This window comes from Lonchura striata, chromosome 1A (assembly GCF_050655825.1).
Source record: "Lonchura striata isolate lonStrDom1 chromosome 1A, ASM5065582v1, whole genome shotgun sequence".
In the NCBI taxonomy this organism is placed as follows: domain Eukaryota; kingdom Metazoa; phylum Chordata; class Aves; order Passeriformes; family Estrildidae; genus Lonchura; species Lonchura striata.
In genome coordinates, this window is record NC_140741.1 from 37,587,297 (window position 1) to 37,606,873 (window position 19,577).

At 38.4% G+C, this 19,577-nt stretch overlaps 1 protein-coding gene across 12 annotated transcripts in view; it reads right to left on the reverse strand.

Moving 5' to 3' along the window:
• Window positions 1–1,730: 1,730 nt before the first annotated feature.
• The window catches only part of ST7 (suppression of tumorigenicity 7), a 133,443-nt gene continuing 115,596 nt past the window's right edge, over window positions 1,731–19,577 (reverse strand). For 9 of the 12 annotated variants that reach the window (XM_085568311.1, XM_021553502.4, XM_085568319.1 and 6 more), the window contains 6 exons: window positions 19,455–19,527; window positions 17,798–17,900; window positions 11,592–11,742; window positions 7,277–7,369; window positions 4,176–4,315; window positions 1,731–2,048 (listed from right to left, as the gene is read on the reverse strand). In XM_085568311.1, the coding sequence (XP_085424437.1) occupies window positions 1,953–2,048; window positions 4,176–4,315; window positions 7,277–7,369; window positions 11,592–11,742; window positions 17,798–17,900; window positions 19,455–19,527 (656 nt within the window). In that variant the 3' untranslated portion in view covers window positions 1,731–1,952. The remainder of the gene's footprint in view (window positions 2,049–4,175; window positions 4,316–7,276; window positions 7,370–11,591; window positions 11,743–17,797; window positions 17,901–19,454; window positions 19,528–19,577) is intronic. The other 3 variants (XM_085568313.1, XM_085568317.1, XM_085568320.1) reach the window with 2 other exon arrangements.

The following is a 19,577-nucleotide window of genomic DNA, read 5'->3' on the forward strand; positions in this document are numbered from 1 at the left end:
TATTCCCCCCCATAGTTCAAGGAAAGCATGTGATTCTTCTAGGAGTTAAGCATTCCTTTTTATCAGAGTAATACAGATAGCAATTCCCACACAGATCATAATATCTTTGTACAGAAGGCCAAACTACAACCTCAGCTGCTGACAAACATGGAGCTTTGTAGCTAGTATACACTTTGTAGCTAGTACACACTGATGTGCAAATGCAAGCACATTTACATTTAGGACTGTGAATCACAGCAATTTATTCTTCTGAAATGTAGGGTATGGGTGGCTGGAAATAAGTGATACAAAGCAGCACAGGACAAGAGCTGACTATGCCTGATCCTTCTAATTTTCAGCAGCCTTAAATAATTCTGACAGTGCTGTTTTGAGGCAAACAAATCAGAATGGTTATCCCTAGTTTTTCAGCTGGAGATAGACAGCAGCTCTTGCTGTGAGGGTGTTTTCTGTGGCTGTTCTAGCAATTCAGATGAAAAAAGGACAACTCAAATATTGGTCCATTTCATACTTCCACATGCTTATCCACTCACAATCTACTACCTCTAATCTTATGCCACATCCTACATTAACTGCAACCCAGACTAATTTCAACATTACAGTGAATTGTTTTGCAGGAGTAATAGCCAGCTATTACAAACCTGTATGGAAACCCCCAACAGCCTCACCAGGTCTAACATTTGTCTGTGGGGCTCTCTCGTCCTCTAGACCTTGGGGCTTGCCCAGGTCTCTTACAGCTGATTTCTCCTGGTGTGGGGCTGCCTTTTTTAATCTTGTAGCATAGCAGGGTTTACATGGTACTTCTGCTCACTTGAACAAACATCTGTCTTCTACTAGACTAATGTGTCTGTGATCAAGTGAACAGAAAATAATGTAATGAATCTTCAATTGTTAAGAAACACTTTCCTTTTATACCAATTCTAGTACTGGGAGTTTTGTCTCTGCTCACTAATTTCCTCACTGATAAACTCATCTGCTAGTGATCACAGTCCCTTAAACTGCTCAGCATTTTGAGAGCAACAGCGAAGCTGAAATGGTAAAGTGGCATTTTTGATCCACAGCATCAGTGTTATGCTTCCTTATCGAGAAAGTGAACTGGGGAAAAAAAACCTTGAGGCATCTCTAAGGATGCACTTTTAATTCTTGACAGAGAGGATGACTTCCTTCAACTTCCAGACCAAAATCTTCATTTTAGAGCTGGCCTCGGAAGTTCCCATCAACGGTGGCTAAGTCATAAATTTATACTTGGTCTAAACAGTCACAGCACAATGATAAGACTTCCTGAGGTGAACACTAATAGTGAAACATCAACCTCTCTATTAATTGTGCATGAACTAACCCCCATTTTACTAATGAGCCTTTAGAAGGTACCTAAAACACCAGGAGTGTGAAGAAAATCTGTCAAGAAAATTCAAATGAGGATATGGTGACCTCTGTGCAGAGATGGGAATCAGAAGCCAAGTCTGCCATCCAAACTGCTTGGAGAGCCTAAAGCTGCTTTAAGCAGGAGCTTCAACTGTCTAGAAGCCTCATCTAGACTGCAGAAGTGAGGGTCTCACCCTAATTGAACTTCACAAGAAAAGGCAGGGACAATGTTGCTTAATTATAACATAATCAGTACGTTTCATTACCTTAATGCGTAGCTACACCCTAGCTATGACCAAACAGATACCACAGGTTTAAAAACCAAACCCTAGGATCTGTGTTCTGAAAAAATCGGAAGACAGCAATGCTACAATACACAAAAGTTTATTTTTTTCTTTTCTGAAGGCAAAATATAATAGAACCTAACATCAATGTATTTTGTACAACAAAACAGGTTTTATATGAGAACAGACAATCCATGAAGAGTTTTTAAGTCTTATAACTGCTTCCCTTTTTTATCATGCTTTCCTGTGGTCAACAAAAAGTTGGAACAGAAGATGTCATAGCAGTCAGTCAGCGGGCATGCTCCCTCAGATCCTTGTCAGCTGGTGCCACAGGCTGGAGGGCAGGATACTTTCTACTTTCTCCATCACAAAATTTAAAGGGGCAAAGAGGGTGCTGAGAAACTGCAAAGAAATCAGATACACATTCAGATCAAAATCCAGGAGACAATCTTTCAAGAGAAAGTTGTCCAATAAGATAAGATATTCTTGCTGTGTTCCTCTGTAAAATCCTCCAGCATGATCAAAATGAAATAATTCACACATAAAGACTTTCAAATTCTTGAACCTTGCACATACAGAGATTTATGGATTTTGCAGTAAAGAAAGCCAGAGCCCACCTGTACAAAGATCAAAGTGATGAACTACAAAAGTTTCCACACATCTCACATCCTAGAATGAAGCTCATACTAAAGCCATTAACCTAGCCAAAACCTAGTGAAGAGAAAGAGAGGCTTTTTCATAACAGGACCATGCCAGACCACCTCACAGAGACAAACATTGTGTCTTGAGATTCAGGTTTAAAATGGTTCAGGGTTATCTATAGATCTGCCCTATACACTGAAGCATCACTAACTGTAATTTATACTAATATATTCTGCATCACTGACCAAAATTTATCTTAACATCATCTCTTTAGTACAGAACATAACATTCAGAGTCTTCAATATATTAGTGTTCAGACAGGCCTGTGAAAAAAATCAAGATGGAGGACATTTTATCACAAGAAAAAAAACACTGGCAGCTACATGTCACAGAACTCAGGTATTTGGAGCACTCCTGAAATACATATTGAAATACATATTAATATTAATTTATTATTAATACATTTGAGAAGTACATGTTAACTTCTTCTGTGGCAGAAGAACTAAGCATAAAATCTCATAATGCTGCCAGCATATATTCTTTGTTCAGGATATAAGGCTGATAAACATAGGAACAAGGGTAACAGGGACAGATTTGGGATCTACAACTGTGACAGTATCAGAAAACTAAAGATTTGATTGAAAGAGCCAAACGAGGGTCATACATTTCAGTAACTTCAGTAACTAAGGAACAGAAATTCCAATCACTGAATCCAAGAAAAGCCTTACAGAGAAGTTAATGATCATATGCTCAAGTTAAACACTTACTGTTTACCTAACACCTATATACACACTTGAAAAACAAGAATGAGTAATATTACTTCAGGTATGTTTCAGCACTTTTTGCTGAAAGAAGAGGTATCTTCTGCTATAATCAATCTTATTTTGTGTCTTCTAGAGCTAATGAAAAAATTCTTGTTGCATGAACTGCTGCTGCACCAGACCCTGCTCACAGGCCTGGGTTAACAGAAGACCCAGCTCACCTGCAAAGGGGGTTGAAAGAGTACTGACAATCTGGAATTTGCCAAAACCTTTCAGCCTGGCCTCCTCCACCCTGCTCCCTATACCCCCAAATAAAAAGTACCAAAGACATTAAAAACAAAGCCAGGAGACCAGTTTGGAAACATGAGACCTAAAACAGAGACAAATATATTTGAGAAAATGTATTACAATGGAAGATAGTATCTACTGGAGAAGGAATTTTTTACTATCCTAGAGCTTTTCTGTTAGTGGATTTTTCATCTCCTAGCATGCTGGAGCATTCATGTTCTTGGTTTTGCAAAGAAAAAAGTTTGGTTTAGAATAATTCATGGCTCTTCCCCCTCATTCTCCAAAATTTATTAATCCTTAGTGGATTAAAAAAGCAGAATTAGGAGAGACTTCTCTGGATGTAGTTCAGGAAAGTTATGAGGGAAATATTGAGACAACTTCCTCCTTGGCAGTTCAGGGAAAAAACACAGAAATTTGTCCTGGTTAACAGTACACTCTATTTCTGCTCATACTGAGAGTTTCTATTGCACTCGAAATCACATCAGCCATTATGACTCTACACAAAATAGAGGGGTTCTAATTACCAAGAATGAACTGTTATTAGTTTATTTTAATGGATTATATATGAAAATACAGATATTAATTTCTCCCACCAAGCCCTTTTTTTTTGGCAAAATCGCAAGATATCAAATCTAAGAAGAGAGCCATATAAACCAGAGAAGACAAGTAGCTCTTCTTACTGATTAGCAACCTTTACAGTTGTGCATATATCCCCTGCTCAGATATGGACTGATGCTTCTGAGTAGGCAGATATTTAATACCTGGAAGTATTTAATTCAGCTTTTCCTGCATTGGTGTCTTTATTTACCAGAAGGGAGCAGCAGCAAAGAATACTCACAGCTTTTGCGAAGACCCCCATGAGCTCTGGGAACTGATGTGTCAGGAGGGCGAGCATGGCTGTGAAAGAACAGAGTCCAGCAGTGAAGAGGATGAAGAAGGGAAGCTCTTTCTTGGGATAAACTGAAACCTCATGAAATGCTGTAGAAAAAGATATGAGAAGGGGAAGGCATTATACATTGAAAAAAACCAAAACACAACAGCAAGCAAAACCAAATGAATGTTCTTACATAATTTGAACAACCAGAGACAGACAAAGATGCTTTTGAAGAAGGAAGAAAATGGAAGGTCTGATACATCTAAGGACATTATTGTTGTGTCAGTTGTCTGCCAAATAATTGTCTCTAAAGATCACATTTCTGGTTTACTCTGGTGCTATGTCCACATCACTTTCGTCTTCCTTGTGTCAGCAACAACTATCATGCAGTTCTGCAACAGCTAATCCCAGAAAACAGACTTAGAAATAAAACATTTTTAATTTTTTTAAAATGTACATCATTAACTAACCCCATGGCTGCATATTTGCTAATGCTGATACACGAAGAGTTCAGAAATGTGCCCGGAAGCAGCAGTGAGCCCAACCATATGAAGCATTGCTGCAGACCAGTTAAAGCAGGCTGTAAAACTACAGCCTTTGTAACTGTAAATTCTGAGGGTTTTATCTGCAGAGACAGAAAAATTATCCTAAGAGCAGGACATATAAGCATATATTTTAAAACCTGGAAATTAAATAAACAGTGAATTTTTAAGGTGTTTGTTAATATAGGAATCCGATAGGAATACAGACATTTCCTTGACTCTGAGATAAAAAATCCTTCATTGGCCTTAGAAAAAACAGCACTGAGATGACTAAAAGGGTTAGAAGAAGATAATGAATATTTTACCAGAAGGATATAACCCTTAAACTTTTATGGCAGCTCAGATTCAGGGTGAAAATTTTGTCTACCCTGGCAAAAGGTCAGGTGGACTCTTACCTGTCTGTTTCATTCCTTCAGTCTGTAGTTTAGAGCTACAGTCAAGATAAATGCAAACTTTGAAACATTTTCTTCTCATATAGGACCAACCTTAAGGCTTCATATAGACTCAAATTCTATGGCTATTCATATATATGAAACATGACTCTTCCACGTTGCCTACTTTCTTTGCTTCAGTCATCAGCTCTTATGTCTTTGTACTTGCAGACTACATAAACACAGGGTAATCCAGAAACATTCAAGATTGCATTCATTCAGAGTGGAGTGGTTCTTGAAACCAAAAGCAGGAATTCATAAGAGTTTAAATTAAAATATTAAAAACCAGAAATATGTATGACTCTTGAGTCTGCTAGTTTGATCAGTTAAAAAAAAAAAAAAAACAAAAGAACAGCAGGGATAGATTACAACTTCTCTTTGATTTAAAATAAATGCAGAGATCAGAAATACCAGAACATGGACTTTGTAAGTCTAGGATTGCTTGCACTATTCTTGCACTGCCTTTTCACACAGGCACAAGTCTGCTGTTCCAATCTGTTATCCAGTCAGGGCAAAACTTTTGTAATTGACATTTTTAATTTGGAGAGCCTATCAGATTGCTGTGTTCTGATATATCTAGCTGACTCTCCCATAAAACACACACAATTAAAGGGTGTGGACAGGTATGCAAAACCCCTCTAACCCACCTGTGTATGTCATGGTGTTCTAAACCCTTCCCTCCTCTACCCCAGGAGATTTTGCAGTGAAAGGCATTTCCCATAACTGCCAGAGCAGAACACACTGCCTGCATATGCTGTTAAAGAGTCCTGCTGTTAGCTTGTAACATTTGACAAGAACAATTAGTTTTGCATCTAAAAAAAGATTGCTGAGGTATTCAGCATGACTTTGTCATTCCTAAATCTCCAGACACTCCACCCTCCCCAGCTCAGCATCCCTCTGAGTAAAGCAAGCAGAGCACTCTGAGAGGTGTTGTTATAATTAGGATGATTATAATGGGGTGGGGAGATACTGTCAGTTGCCAAGGATTTCTGCGTAATATCAGCAAGAATGTGCTGTGAAGGAAAGACTTGCAATGAGTGGATTTTCGCTGTATTATTCTCACCTAATGTCTACTCATGTAGGCTTATAAAAAGAGGCAACATCTCTTTCAGCCCAAACCAAAGACCTTGTGAATGAAAGACTACAAAGGATGCAAATACCCAGCTTTCCCAGCAGAAGCAGGCTTCATTTTACTTGTTCCAGAACAAATTTTTCTTTATTCCTTCTTTGGGAGAAAGAAGGTGAGAGAAGAATCATCTTCCTTGGATAAACTTTTATTTCTCTCCCCTGCCCTGACCCTGCAAACTTGTGTGTGTTCCACTCATGCTCACGCAAAGTCCCACAGAGAGTACATGTGGGAATGAAGTGTAACTGCAAGATTGGCTGCTTTGGCTCTTCCTCTGCATTCTTGTGCTTCACTGCATGCACTGCAATGAGTCTCATTAGCTTAGACTGTAGTGCTTCTTGAGGGCTGGATCTCTGTTTATATCTGTATCTGGGAACACTGCTGGCACTTTCCTAACACACGCTATAAACGCACATAAAATTGGCCGAGATGACTTCACAGTCTCTTCGTAATAGTACACATGCCGTAACATGAAGAAAACTCTTTCTTGTTATTAAAGACTGCTTTTTGGAAACTGCAAGCACAGCCTGTCATGAGTACTAGCTGCAGTAATGATCCAGCTGTCCTCAAGCAAGTTGGATTTTGCCTTGGAATTTAAGTAGCTCATGCGTCTACCAAGGATTAACAAGGCTGTGACACTGTGCTTTTGGTTTGATGGGATGTTAATCTAGATGAAAGATCAGTGTCTTGGCAAGAGACAATAGCAAGATCTAACTGATTTGGATCTCTTGGGCAATATCTCTCCCTGTCTGTAAGCTGTCAAAAATACTAAATACAGCTAATTGTTATAAACTATGCTGAGGACCTGCCTCTTGAACCGTCACGGGAGCTCCAGAGGCTCACTGTCCATCTGGTTATTCTAATCCAGTGTACTCAATTTAAAAGGCATCAAAGGAGACCCGTGCTGCAAGACTCAGGTAAACAATTCTTTGGTGTCAATCATAAGAAGAAAAACATTGAACATACATGGTAGTAGTTCTCTATCTGCAGTTTCTGTACAAATAGGGTAAGGGTAGAAAAGATGTCCTTTTTCCAGTGGATAGGGGATCATTCTGAAAGCTGAAAAGAACACATGGTGTATAAGTTACTGTGAGTGTGGCAGTCATACTTACAAATACTTGCAATTCTGAAAAACAAACACAGACAAAACGCTTATATTTGGTTCCAAACAGCATATAAATTGCTTAACGAAATGCCAAAATAGAAATCTACATTGAGCTTTTAATCACAAAAACTCCTATGTTTGTTTTTATTCTTGAAACAATGTTCATGAATGTCAGGTGAGACCACATTAAAAGGACATACAAAAATGTTTGCATAATCAAAGCCCATTATCCTTCCATATTTATACATTTTGTCTTAGGCTTTTAGGCTGCAGAATTTTTAATTTCAGGGGAAAGAAGTGTATCTGATATAACAGGTATAGCCTACAAAAATGAACAGCCAAGCCAATACTCACAGTCTCTGTGCATCAAGAATAATAGAAATCTTTAATGGAAAAAATACACTACTCTTTTTCCATTACACTCCAGCAAGCCAGGTAACACTCATGACATGAGCTCTGAGGACCAGTTTTCCAACAGTCATGTTTTCATTTTCTATTTGGCAATCAAAGATTAGTACTAAATTATTAAACCCAGTTTCCTCTCATGCATTCTTTCTAAATGTAGCATATCAAGTCAGGTTTCCAATATAAATCTTCAGGTCATCGATTAAGTAATACTTAACCTTATGAATTTTTAAAATTGAAAATAGTAACAGAGAGGGAGGGAAATGGATTACTAGATCTTGACAGTGCTGAAGTCATAGGCCATCTGAGTGTGGTTTATGGAAACATCAGAATACTTGAGAGAAATATAGCTTTGCATCAAGACATCCTTTTCCATTATCCTATGTATTATTTTCACTGTTAAAATGTCATCAACATGTTATTCTCACTACTCCTATGAACATCAGTCACTGAAGCAGTATTTTCTCCAACAGATGTCCTAGAAGCACTGTACACTTAAGTTGTTAGGTACAGCCCACTGCTACACAATAACACTCCATTATCTCTCACTAACAAGGCCACTTAAGAATTAGTTTAAATACACAGTTCCCCAATATTTTCAGCTGTGCACATTGCATTTGAAATAATGTTAGCTATATTTTTTGTGAAATTGTATTACTGTATTTTTTATTTATTGCTGTATTTAAAACAATAGTAAAGAAGGCAGATATCCTAAAAGATTGTAAACCAACCTGGGCTATAATGCTCTTCCAGCATTAACCACCTCTCTCCATAGCAACCCAAAAAGCCAAGGAAAATACAATAATCCAAGCTGTGTATGATCTTAACACACAACAAACTTGAGTGTCTGTACAAAAACAGACGTGGAATGTGTTCAGTGCTCATTTCTTCAAAATCCCTAGCACAAGTTTTTCCTTCCAATTTGGCTTAATATTGAAACAGACAATCAAGCCTCTTCTGCCTAATCCTAAGCCACAGTAATATTAAGATTTTAATCAAAATAGAATGTGAGGTAAAGACATTGCTTTTATAAAACAAGTGAAAAATATCTGGATAGATTTTACTCAATTTAAGCAGTCATGCTTGACATGAACAAGACCAACTATGGGATATTAGCAATGTTATCAGCCATGGAAGGAAGTGCTCTTGTTTATCTGTATCAGTTTGTGTCTATGTAGGTACTTCTCTGCCTTACTCCTATGCTATTATCTGATCCTATTTTACATTAACTGACTCAGGTAGCACAGAGGCAGTTTTCCACTCACCATGTACTGCAGCTGCAAGAGCTACTGGAGCAATTGGGAACCCCTAGGTTTCTTTTCCTCATTCAAACAGTAGGAATTTTAGCACAAGCTTAGAAATCAATAGTGACAAACCATCACCCCAGACACTTTTGAAACTTGGTTACACTTGAAACTACAGACCTCCTGTACAGAGAATGTGGCCCAAACACAATGGTGGCACTTGGGCTTTTATAGTTGTACTACAAATAAACGCATAGAAAGAAAGCAAGGGCAACTGACCATGTATTATATGTAAACTGTTGGTTAAAACTAGTATTTAATTACATTTAACTTCTCTGTCATGTCTTCACTGGTTTTTACTTAGTTATGCAGAGATGCCAAGATATGGACCAATCATTATGATTATTGGCATAGACACTGTGAAACCATTAAAACCCCTGGCTGTCTTCATGTGTGAACAAAATTTGAATAAGAATTTTGAGGACTCGTGCACTGTTTGTACTTTTCTGAAGTCACTGTACAAAATGAATTACGAATTTTTCTGCAGAAGTTATGCAATGATATTCATTTACATCTTTACAGGCTATTATACAGCTATTAGCTATTCAATTACATGTTCAGATTGCTGAATGTGGAGATAATAAGAAGGGGAATGTAGTTAGCTGAGAATTCCCTATGTTGCCTTCAGGCACAGATGACTTGTTTCCTAAATGGCAGGAGAACTGCAGGGCAGCCAGACTCCTGTGCCAAAACCTGGTCCTGGTACAAAGCCCTTCAGGGGCTCCCCAGTCTAACAAAGCAAAAGAAGATCTGCTCAGGCTTCCCTGCAAAACACTGCTTTTACTGATGGAATAATGAACCCTGAGCTAAAGGACTTCTGCAACAATCCAGAAAAGAAGGAACACTGCGTAAAAGCAAATCACTGAAAATAAACCAATGGGAAATGAACCTGTGACAGAGAAAATAATAGACTGGGAGAAATAATGGGAGAAGAGCTAGCAGGGAACAATGCAGCAGAGCAAACCCCCGGCAGCAATGGTATGGATTACTGAGCTAGGTGTTCTATACACCTAGAAAATAAACCAGTGCATCCTCAGGGAGCCTACACTGCAAATTAGGCAAGTTCAAGTCATTTCATACTGTAACTGAGATAGTAAGTCACTTTTACACTACAGGTATTAAGTGCATTTCTATAGGAATTATCATGGTATAATATCAAAGTATCTTTTCTATCAAAGCTAAATGAGGACAAAAAATAGTGAAACATTCACACACACAAACAAGTTGGTATAGTAACATATGGAAAGGATGATAAAGAATAGAATAAAGCAGAGAAAAATGGGGAACTAGATTATATAAAGGAAAAAAACTGCATCAGAAAAAAGGCCAACAAAGTCTGATTATAAGTTGTACTTTTAAATTCCCTGAAATCTGGTAAAAAAACACATCTCAAAGACAAGATAAGAGATACTAGAAAGCTAGTATAGATCACTCCCACTCAAAGTAGGGTCATTTCCAAGTTATTCTGACTTGCTCAGAACTATGTCAAGCTGAGCTCCGGGTATCTCTAGGGCAGGAGACCCACACTGTGAAAATATGTTTCTTAGGTCTGGATTAAATTTATCTGCTTTGAACTTGTGTGTATTGCTTCTTGTCTTTATGCTAGGCTGTTCTGTGAAGACTGTGGCTCTCTCTTCCATATAATCTCTTTGTTGTGTGGTGGAAGACAGCAACTGGATTATCTCTTCACCCACCATGAGACTTTTCAAAGTTGAACAAAACCACCTTCCTCAGCATTTTGTCCTATATCACATATTCCAGTCCCCTATGCATCCCAGCAATCCTTCACTGAATTCACTCCAGTTTGTCCATTTAAGAACAAAGTCATAAAATACAGCGTTGCTTTACGTTACACATTAATCTACATCTGCCTATAAGGCACACTCATAATTTCCAAATATCAAAACATTCACAGAATCACAAAATGGTGTGGGTTGGAAGAGATCTTTAAAGATAATTTAGTTCCAACTCCACTGCCATGAACAGGGGCACCTTTCACTAGACCAAGTTGCTTGAAGCCCATCCAACCTACTCTTGGACATTTTGAGGGATGGCGCATCCACAGCTTCTCTGGGCAATCTATTCCAGTGCCTCACTACCCTTACTGCAAATTATTTTTTGTTTATGTCCAATATGAATGTATTCTCAGTTTGAAAATATTTGTTCAAATAATGACAAATAAATCTCTGGAATGAAATAAGTTAAATTATTATCTCCTTATCCATGAGCAAGAAAATATGTCTCAAAGAAGTTGGGAAATTTTGTTCAGTACTACACAGCAAACACAAGACTTCCAATCCCTTTCACTCATTAAATGAAGTTTGTGTTTTCAGTTCAAATTTCAAATATTTCAATGCTGGTGAGGATGTAACAGTGTCCAAAATTCTCACATACTACACTTGACAAAAACGATTACTTTTTTCAAAAATATCTTATTAGCTCCTTTGTAAGAAAGATGATTACTTACTGCCTTCCCATGTACAGTGTAAGAGGTTTAATGCCCCCTCTACTCTTTTCCAGTGCTGAAGATGAAAGAAAGCATATGCTATTGCTTCACTGTCCCCTCTCTTCAGAATATGTTCAGGGGGCAGAATTAGGCTTTTCATTTCTAGTAGATACTGAAATAAAAAAGCAGAGCACAATTATTGCAGAGACAATACAAAACACAGAAAGCTGACTGCAATTCTATAATGCACAGTGAAAGGACTATTTCTCTAAAGTACATTTTCTCATAATGCTTCCTCAAATGTGTACCATCACCAACTGCACTGGAAGACAGCTATTGAATTATTCTCAAAAACTAAGATATGCTGTCAGATGGTTCTGCTCTACAGGAGTAGTATGGGGACTATAGAGAAATTCAAAATGAAACCTCTCCTATTGAAAGAGATGAAAAAAAGGGCTCAAAGCAGAAAATGGAATTTAATTACAAGAGCTTTTTAATTAAAAGCATTTATAATAAAATGAAATAGACTTTAAGCATTTTGAGGCAAAAAATCTTTCTATAAGGAAACATATAATTCTTATAGTTCACACACAGGTTGCTGCATTTACTGTATTGCCATTAATTGGTAGCGAGATCTATGAATATACAAGACTGGCAGCCACCTAAGTAGCTAAGAACAAGTTACAAAGTAAAAATGTTACAAAATATAACAAATTCCTGATATCTGAAGGTGGGGGTAAAAGTATAGGACCTTTAAGCTTGCTACTTGAAATCTGTCGAATGTGTCATTACAATGAAAAGCATTACTGATGAAACCCACAAACAATTTTCACAGAAAATTTCCCCGTAACTGGCTCCCCCCACCCAGCAGAAGCCAATGAAACATACAGAGGGTTCATGACACAGGAAAAGATAAGAGTTCTCATACATTATTCAAGCCGGTGATTTTTCCTCCCTCCTCATTTTTCCTCCCTCCTCCATGAACTAGACTAACTAGTTAACTAGACAGACAACTAACACCAGTTCAGCAGACATCACTGATACTGCTACATTCCAGTTATTGGAGGGGGAAGAAACAGAAGAGGGTAAAGATGAATCCTTTCCTGTAAAGATGCCCTTGCTGGCATCCTTTACAGAAAAGGAGGAACAGACAGGAACCAAGCTGCTGAATCAGCTCCTGTCTGTCAGTTCTCCTGAGGAGTATGACATTTCCCAGCTGTGTTCTGAATGCTCTTCCACAGCACAGGGAAACTGTCGCTCTCCTCCAGGATGCCCAAGATCAAACGTTCTCCCCACCAGACCGTTCAAGTTAACAGACAAGGCAGCAGGTGAGGCAGGCCTTAGCACAAGGCTGGGAAAGGAAAGGTATAGCTGATTACTGGCAGTGAAGGAGGGAGTGTGAAGCCCCTCCATTTCAGCCTGTGCTACAGCCTGGTCTGGAAGGAGGAGGACTGCAGGACTTAGGGACTGACAACCTCCTACTGCAGGCACCCATGAGAAGGCAACCTGGCACCGTAGGCAAAAGGGGGCATGGGTGGTGTCAGCATTGCTCAACCGCTGATAAATGCTGGCTTTTGTGAACAGGATGTGCTGGTGCAGAAAAGAAGGCAAAAGAAAGGAATGACAACTGAAAGTCAACCTTGTGGAAAGGAAAAGGCTAGAGGGAAATGAGCACCAACAGCATGATTTTATGGAGGATGTCCTAGAGAGTGTCACCCTTTTGTCTGATGGAGCTGTCATGCAGGTAAGAGATTTGGAGAGCTTATGATCAAAAGAAGAACTGTCAATGCTGGGGAATAAATAAATACCTCAAGGAGAAATCACATGTTTCTGATGTGGGTAACTATTAAAAGAGGAGAAACTGCAGTGAGAGTAGTTGAATGTGATACTGGATTTTCCCTAAACTCTTTCAGAAAAATCTGAGAGAGCTGCAGAGCAGGTGGATTAATGGAGGAAGCTGCAATTCAGTAGGCAGTCCAGGGGATTAAAGGGTGATAGAGGGAACAGCATAAAGAGCTGACAAGACAGAGGGAGCTGCCAGGCTGACATGGATACAGCAAACATTCACTGCCCTAATGAATGCCTCACCCTTTTAAAAACACACATTATACTTGTTGAGCAGAATGGAATACAGCTACAAGAGCTGCAGGTTTCTACCTGTTTTATTAATTTAGAACATTAAATTTTATTTCTGTATTTTCTGCAAAATTAAATGAGAAAATAAGTTTTCAACATTCAAATGTTTCAGCCAAAGGAAAAAATACAAGCAAACCCAATGACCTGTCACTATTAGTAGGGATAGAAAAACCAGAAAGAAATGTTGTATTTCTAGGAGCATTAAAAGAAAACATGTGTTTTGATTCTTATGTACTGTTTGTTATCAGCAACTGAAAAGAAATCAAGTGGCAATACCAGATGGAAGGATGTATCTTGATACATCTCCAACTGCATTTTTTTTTCAGGAACAAATGAAGAAGTTTAACTAGAACAAGAAATAAAATGCCATCACCATCTGGGCTTATGTTGCTCTTGTAAAAAATGAACCAGCTCAGAAACCAACAGCCTAGAAACTTCCAGTCATAATGGTCTCTTCACTCTTGTGGCCAGTGACAGGACTTGCTGAGCACTGGAACAGGAGGCTCCTCAGGGAAGTGGTCACAGCACCAAGCCTGAAGCTTTCTGACAATGCTCTTGGACAGACAGTGTGACTCTTGGGGATCGTGCTGTGCAGGGCCGGGAGTTGGACTTGATGATTCCTGTGGGTCCCTTCCAACCCTGGCATTTTCTTTGATTTGATGATTCTGTGACCCAGCCCCAATGATGTTGGAAGCAAATATTGGAGTTGCATAATGATTTCTGCCATCATGAGATAGCTGAATTAGTCCTTTGCCACTGGGTTGTTCTGGCTTGATTTTTTTTGGATTGTCTTTTTTTTTGCTTTTTCTGACCCTTCTGTTTTCTCCCTCTAACCTAACAATCAAAGATCCTATTTAGGAGTTAGAAGTACAAGAGTAGTTTTCATGTACTTCTACAGAGGGCTTCTGGGCCAGTTACACGACCTTGTGATAGATACAGCTCAGCTACAGCCGTTCTGTACACATACAAGAATGAGTTTAATGTCATTTGGAGAATGACAATGGACCTTGTATACATGAAACACAACAGGGTGGAATTTATACTTCTCTTGCTTAAATCGATCAGGTATACATTATCTATTCCACAATATTGACAGCTCTCTGGCTCCTAATTCTCTCCTGCTGGAAGTGCTTTTAGCATTCTCTATTACTCCAGTGACCTTTTATAAAATAAATCAACCTAACACAGGTTTCCTTCTTTTCCTCAATTGTGCAATTTGACTCTGAAATTACAGCTCAGGTTGCAAACAGACAACAGTCACTCCTGCACCTGTGACAGCATCCTTCCAGGCCAGAATATGAGAATTTAACATTGTTTGAATAGGAACTCTCATCTTCCCAGTGGGATGAATGGAATGAGCTTAAGAAAGTTCCAAAATATTGGTTTCTTCATGCCTAGTGAAGCCACTTTTAGGTCACCTTTCAAATTCTCATTGCAATTAAGAGGTTTGCAATTAAGAGGTTTGGCCTTTCTGCTGGAAATACAACAACAAATCAACGTCTCACTGAAGAGTTAAAAACTCTCTCAAACATATCTCAAATAGTTTCTCTGTAATATCATGGGGTGTGTGGAACAGATTAATTTCCCATCTGGTCTATGAATTTGTTTGCATTATTTGTTTCTATTAGCAACTACAACTTACTAGAAATCATACAAGCATACAGACAGATGCAATTCTTACTAAGAAAATCAAAATAAATTTTAAAAATGAGAAGGGATGTAACAGAGAACAGTTGAATCTTTAAAAGTGTTTAAGTCAATGGTTTGTCAATCCTTCTAAGAGATTGTTTATAGACAAAATTGGCATTTCTCAAAGTAATATCAATATTTAAATTGTTTGATTGAAATGCAGCATAATTCAGCAGAGACTCTCTTCAAATCAACTCAGCTCTTGGCTTACATACAAACCCATACAACTGTTTGCAGGACATACTTTTGGCTCACTTTCAACAATCAGATATATGGACCATCATCTGTTTTCTCTTTAATGAACACCTCTAGTCTTATATACCACAGAAATGAAGGGAATGCTTTTCAGAAGGAGTTTGAATGAAGGGAAAGAACTCTGCAAATCAGTTCAGGAAGGGTGTTCCACAACTGAAAAATGTTCAAGAGACAGCTGTGGTAGCTTTTCAGCATTAGCTTTTTATAGTCCTGTTACATACAAGTAGGGAAGCCCCAGACACATATAAATGATATTGATGAAATTGTGTGTCTGTGTATACATACACCTTTTTCCCCAACCACACCACAAATTATGCACTCTTCATTATATGGTATGTACATAAAAACCCGGAATTACAGTTGGAATTACAGCTTCTGTGGCAATACAACCCTGTTTATCTCCTAAATTTTTGTGTAGTATGGCAAGTAATTTGTCACATTTTCTTGTTTATTTCTTCCTCACTCTGAACAAAAGACTCATTAACGTTTAAATCCTAGAGAAGCTCTGAACACACATTCGTTTTGTGACCCTGTTAGATTTCTTGTGATGCTGCTTGCTAAAACTTATCCCCATTTCATTTAAAAAAATGGGATATGACTTCAATTACAACTGAGTGGAAGTTGTGGTGTAATATCCACACACTGTGTAAAACTATAACCAAAAATGAACCTTCACACCTTAATATCCTTTAGCTAATTGCAGCAGGAATGAGTGTGAAATCACCTGTACATTAATCTGTATTAGGCTATTCTGTTTTAATGATACAATATGAACTAGAACAAACTAGAACAACCTCTGGAGTCTGCTCCTATTATTACCTTGTCATTCTGGTAATTTATATTTCACAAACATTTTCAATTTCAGTGTGTCAGACTTTGAAAAGTAGAGGGAATCAATTAACAATATGAACTTAAAAGAGATTGTGATGGAAACATTTATCAATAACATGGAGATAAGTGGGGGAAAATGGAACAGGCTCCCAAGGACTGCTCATGACAGGCTAAACTAGTATTTTTCCTTGGCAAGATCTCCAACTAGGCTTCAGTAAAACATTTAGAAAAGTTCACCCAGAACAGGACTGCGCTAGAGAGTTAAACTGGCAACTGGGCAGGAGAGAAATACCAACGGTTGTTTTGTTGCAAGAACCATTGGGATGGAAGAAAGTAAACAGAAAACTGTTTCTCCTTTCATAGTCACTGTAGAAACATTGAGGAAGTCTTTCTAAAGATGTCTAAGGCAGATCATTCTTTCCACTGCCTGTAGAGGGAATCTATATGATTTTACTAAGCAAATAACCTAACTTTCAGACAGCTATTTAATGGTTGGCATAACAAAGCTCACAGAGAAAACATTCCTGCAGTGCATGAGAATTAACTTTCTGCAATCCATGTGTACATATGAAGAGGGTTTGCGTTTATCTTGCCCAGACATGGTGTTCAACTGTACCTAATGAATAGGCTCCGTACATTAACACAGCCCTGTTTTCTGCTGCTCACTTTCAAAGGGCAATACTAGCCCAAAGGTTTGTGGGGTGAAGTTCAGAGGCGAAAAAGTCCAATTGCCAAAAAACATTCACCTTTAGCCTTCAGCAACCTCTTGACAACATTGTTATTGCTGAGATACAGACCCCAGAGAGCAGGTATGGGAATTAGAACACAAATCCTTTTTTTTTTAACTTTGCAGTTCTCAGCAATTCTTGATCTCTGAGCTTTGCATTCTCAAAACTTAACAACAGGTTGCTGCATAAGGAATTACTAATGCAAATTATATAAAGTACACCATGAATTCCAAAGACAGGTTCTTTTGTACAGCATGCCAGAAACATTTTCTTACATGCAATCATCAAAACAAATAAAATATGCTACTCTGAACTACAAAATCTTTAGTGACTATTTTGCAATAATAATCTACCTTTATACATAATCTGCCTGCAGCACAGCATTTGGTGAAATTCTCATCAGCTAAAATTTCAAGTGTAACAGTCCTGAACATGAGATTGCAAACCAAAAAACTGTGCGTACTATCAGCTTTTTTCCCTTTCCATTGTTCACTCTTTTCCACAACATCACTCATTACTCTAACACAAAAATCAGGAGTTATATCCTCAGCAGTGTTAGAGCTACAATGATGTTTTCTCAATACTCACTTTTGGCACATGTGGATTAAATTCTACTGCTCTGTGAATAGCTTCTACTGCATTCATCTCTGCAGTACTCAGCCCTCGCCTTGAGGCAGCCTCTGGAGAAAATCTACAAAAGCAAAGAAACAAACACATTAGGTCAGAAATGCTAGTAAGAAAAAGTCAGGAAAAGAATCTAGAACATGGGCCCATGTAACCAAACTGAGTAATTTTCCTATGCTCTCTAAACTTCCATAGCAAGTGGAAACTCTGAGTGATCTACTACATCAAGGCCAATAAAAATGCCAGCAGAAGCAGAAAGCATGTTTGTATCTAATCATGGCAGAAAGTCAATTCAAACAGTCCCTTCTCTGTCACTAACCTAAATTTGCTCTAAGTACCTTGCTAGGGGCATATTCAAGGCTGAAACTGCAGAAAAAAAAATTAAAATAAAAGAAAAAATAACAAGACCAAAAAACCAATGCCAAATTATTGTTGGAGGGTTTATATTAAAAACAGGTTTGGGGAAGTTTTAGGAAGGTTCCCAACCCAATGCCCCTGGGTCAGGTTGAGATGGAAGCACGATGCAGCAGCAGTAGCAGGTGGTCTACTGTCTGCAGCACCATTGAGGGTAGCATGCCCAAACTGTGGGCAAATCATCTGCCCCAGTGAATAAAAAACCAGACCATGCAATCTCTTTCTCACCTCACACCCCACGGCTAACTCCAGAGCTGTACTTGGCAGGCAGACACCACAGGGAAAGCTGTGACAACCTTAGCCCTGCCCTCCCAAGCTGGAGTCGCTGTGTAGGGAGGAAAGATGTTGCAGTAGGTACTGGCGATCTACAGGATAAAAAGAATGAAAGAAAATTACTTAGATCTTGATGTGTACATACACTTTAAAAGCAAAAACTGTCAGGTTGTCAGTCAAGAAAATGACTTTCCACTCCACTTGCTTTTCAACTTTAGGGGGCATTCGACCCTCAGGTGCACAGACACAACTCTGCCTGAGATTTGTGTGAAGGCATCTGAGAGCAGAATGGGGGTTTTTGAGCTCCATCTCACGAGGAGCTGAGCATCCTTTCAGAGTGGGCTGGTGCTCTCAAGTCCACAGGCATCAATTAGATGTGCTCAGCACCTTGGAAGGTTGAGACCCAAGAGAAAAACATAAAAGGAATGAACAGATATTTGTGTCTCTAAAAATATGAACGTCATCTACCTCTCAGAATCCCTGACATAATAATGCTAAATCCACCTGCCGCTATTTAATTAGTTGAGCACTCTGCTAACAGCACTTGTAAAATGACATTGTTACCATTGCATCCACATTTAGTTTTTTACCTTTTTGTGGTCAGGTTTACACAAAGTTGAAGAGGTTCAGCCACACAACCCTTTTCAGTTGCATCTTCACTATACTATCTAGGAAGCCAAAGCTCACCCAGATAGTATATATAGAACTGAAACAAGAACTGAATTTATGCTATTTCTCTTCTTTTCTTCTTCCTTAGCATCTCAAATGCAATGTTTGATCACTACAGATTTTTTATATAAAAAGTCATTTTATCAATTTACCAGAGGTCTTGAGTTTTCTGCTAAATCAGCAGATTGTTAGGGTGTGGGCTCAGCAAAGAAAAATCTTACATTAAATCAGGAATTTTGCTGGAATGTGGTTCTTAAGCACTTACTTGTCAGAGACAGCTCTGGCTTTGAGCAATGCAGCTGTGTAGCATATTGTTGCTGATTTTGGTAAACTTATATCTGTTGAAAAGAAAGGAAAAAATTAAACATTTGAACACTTATAAAAGTGT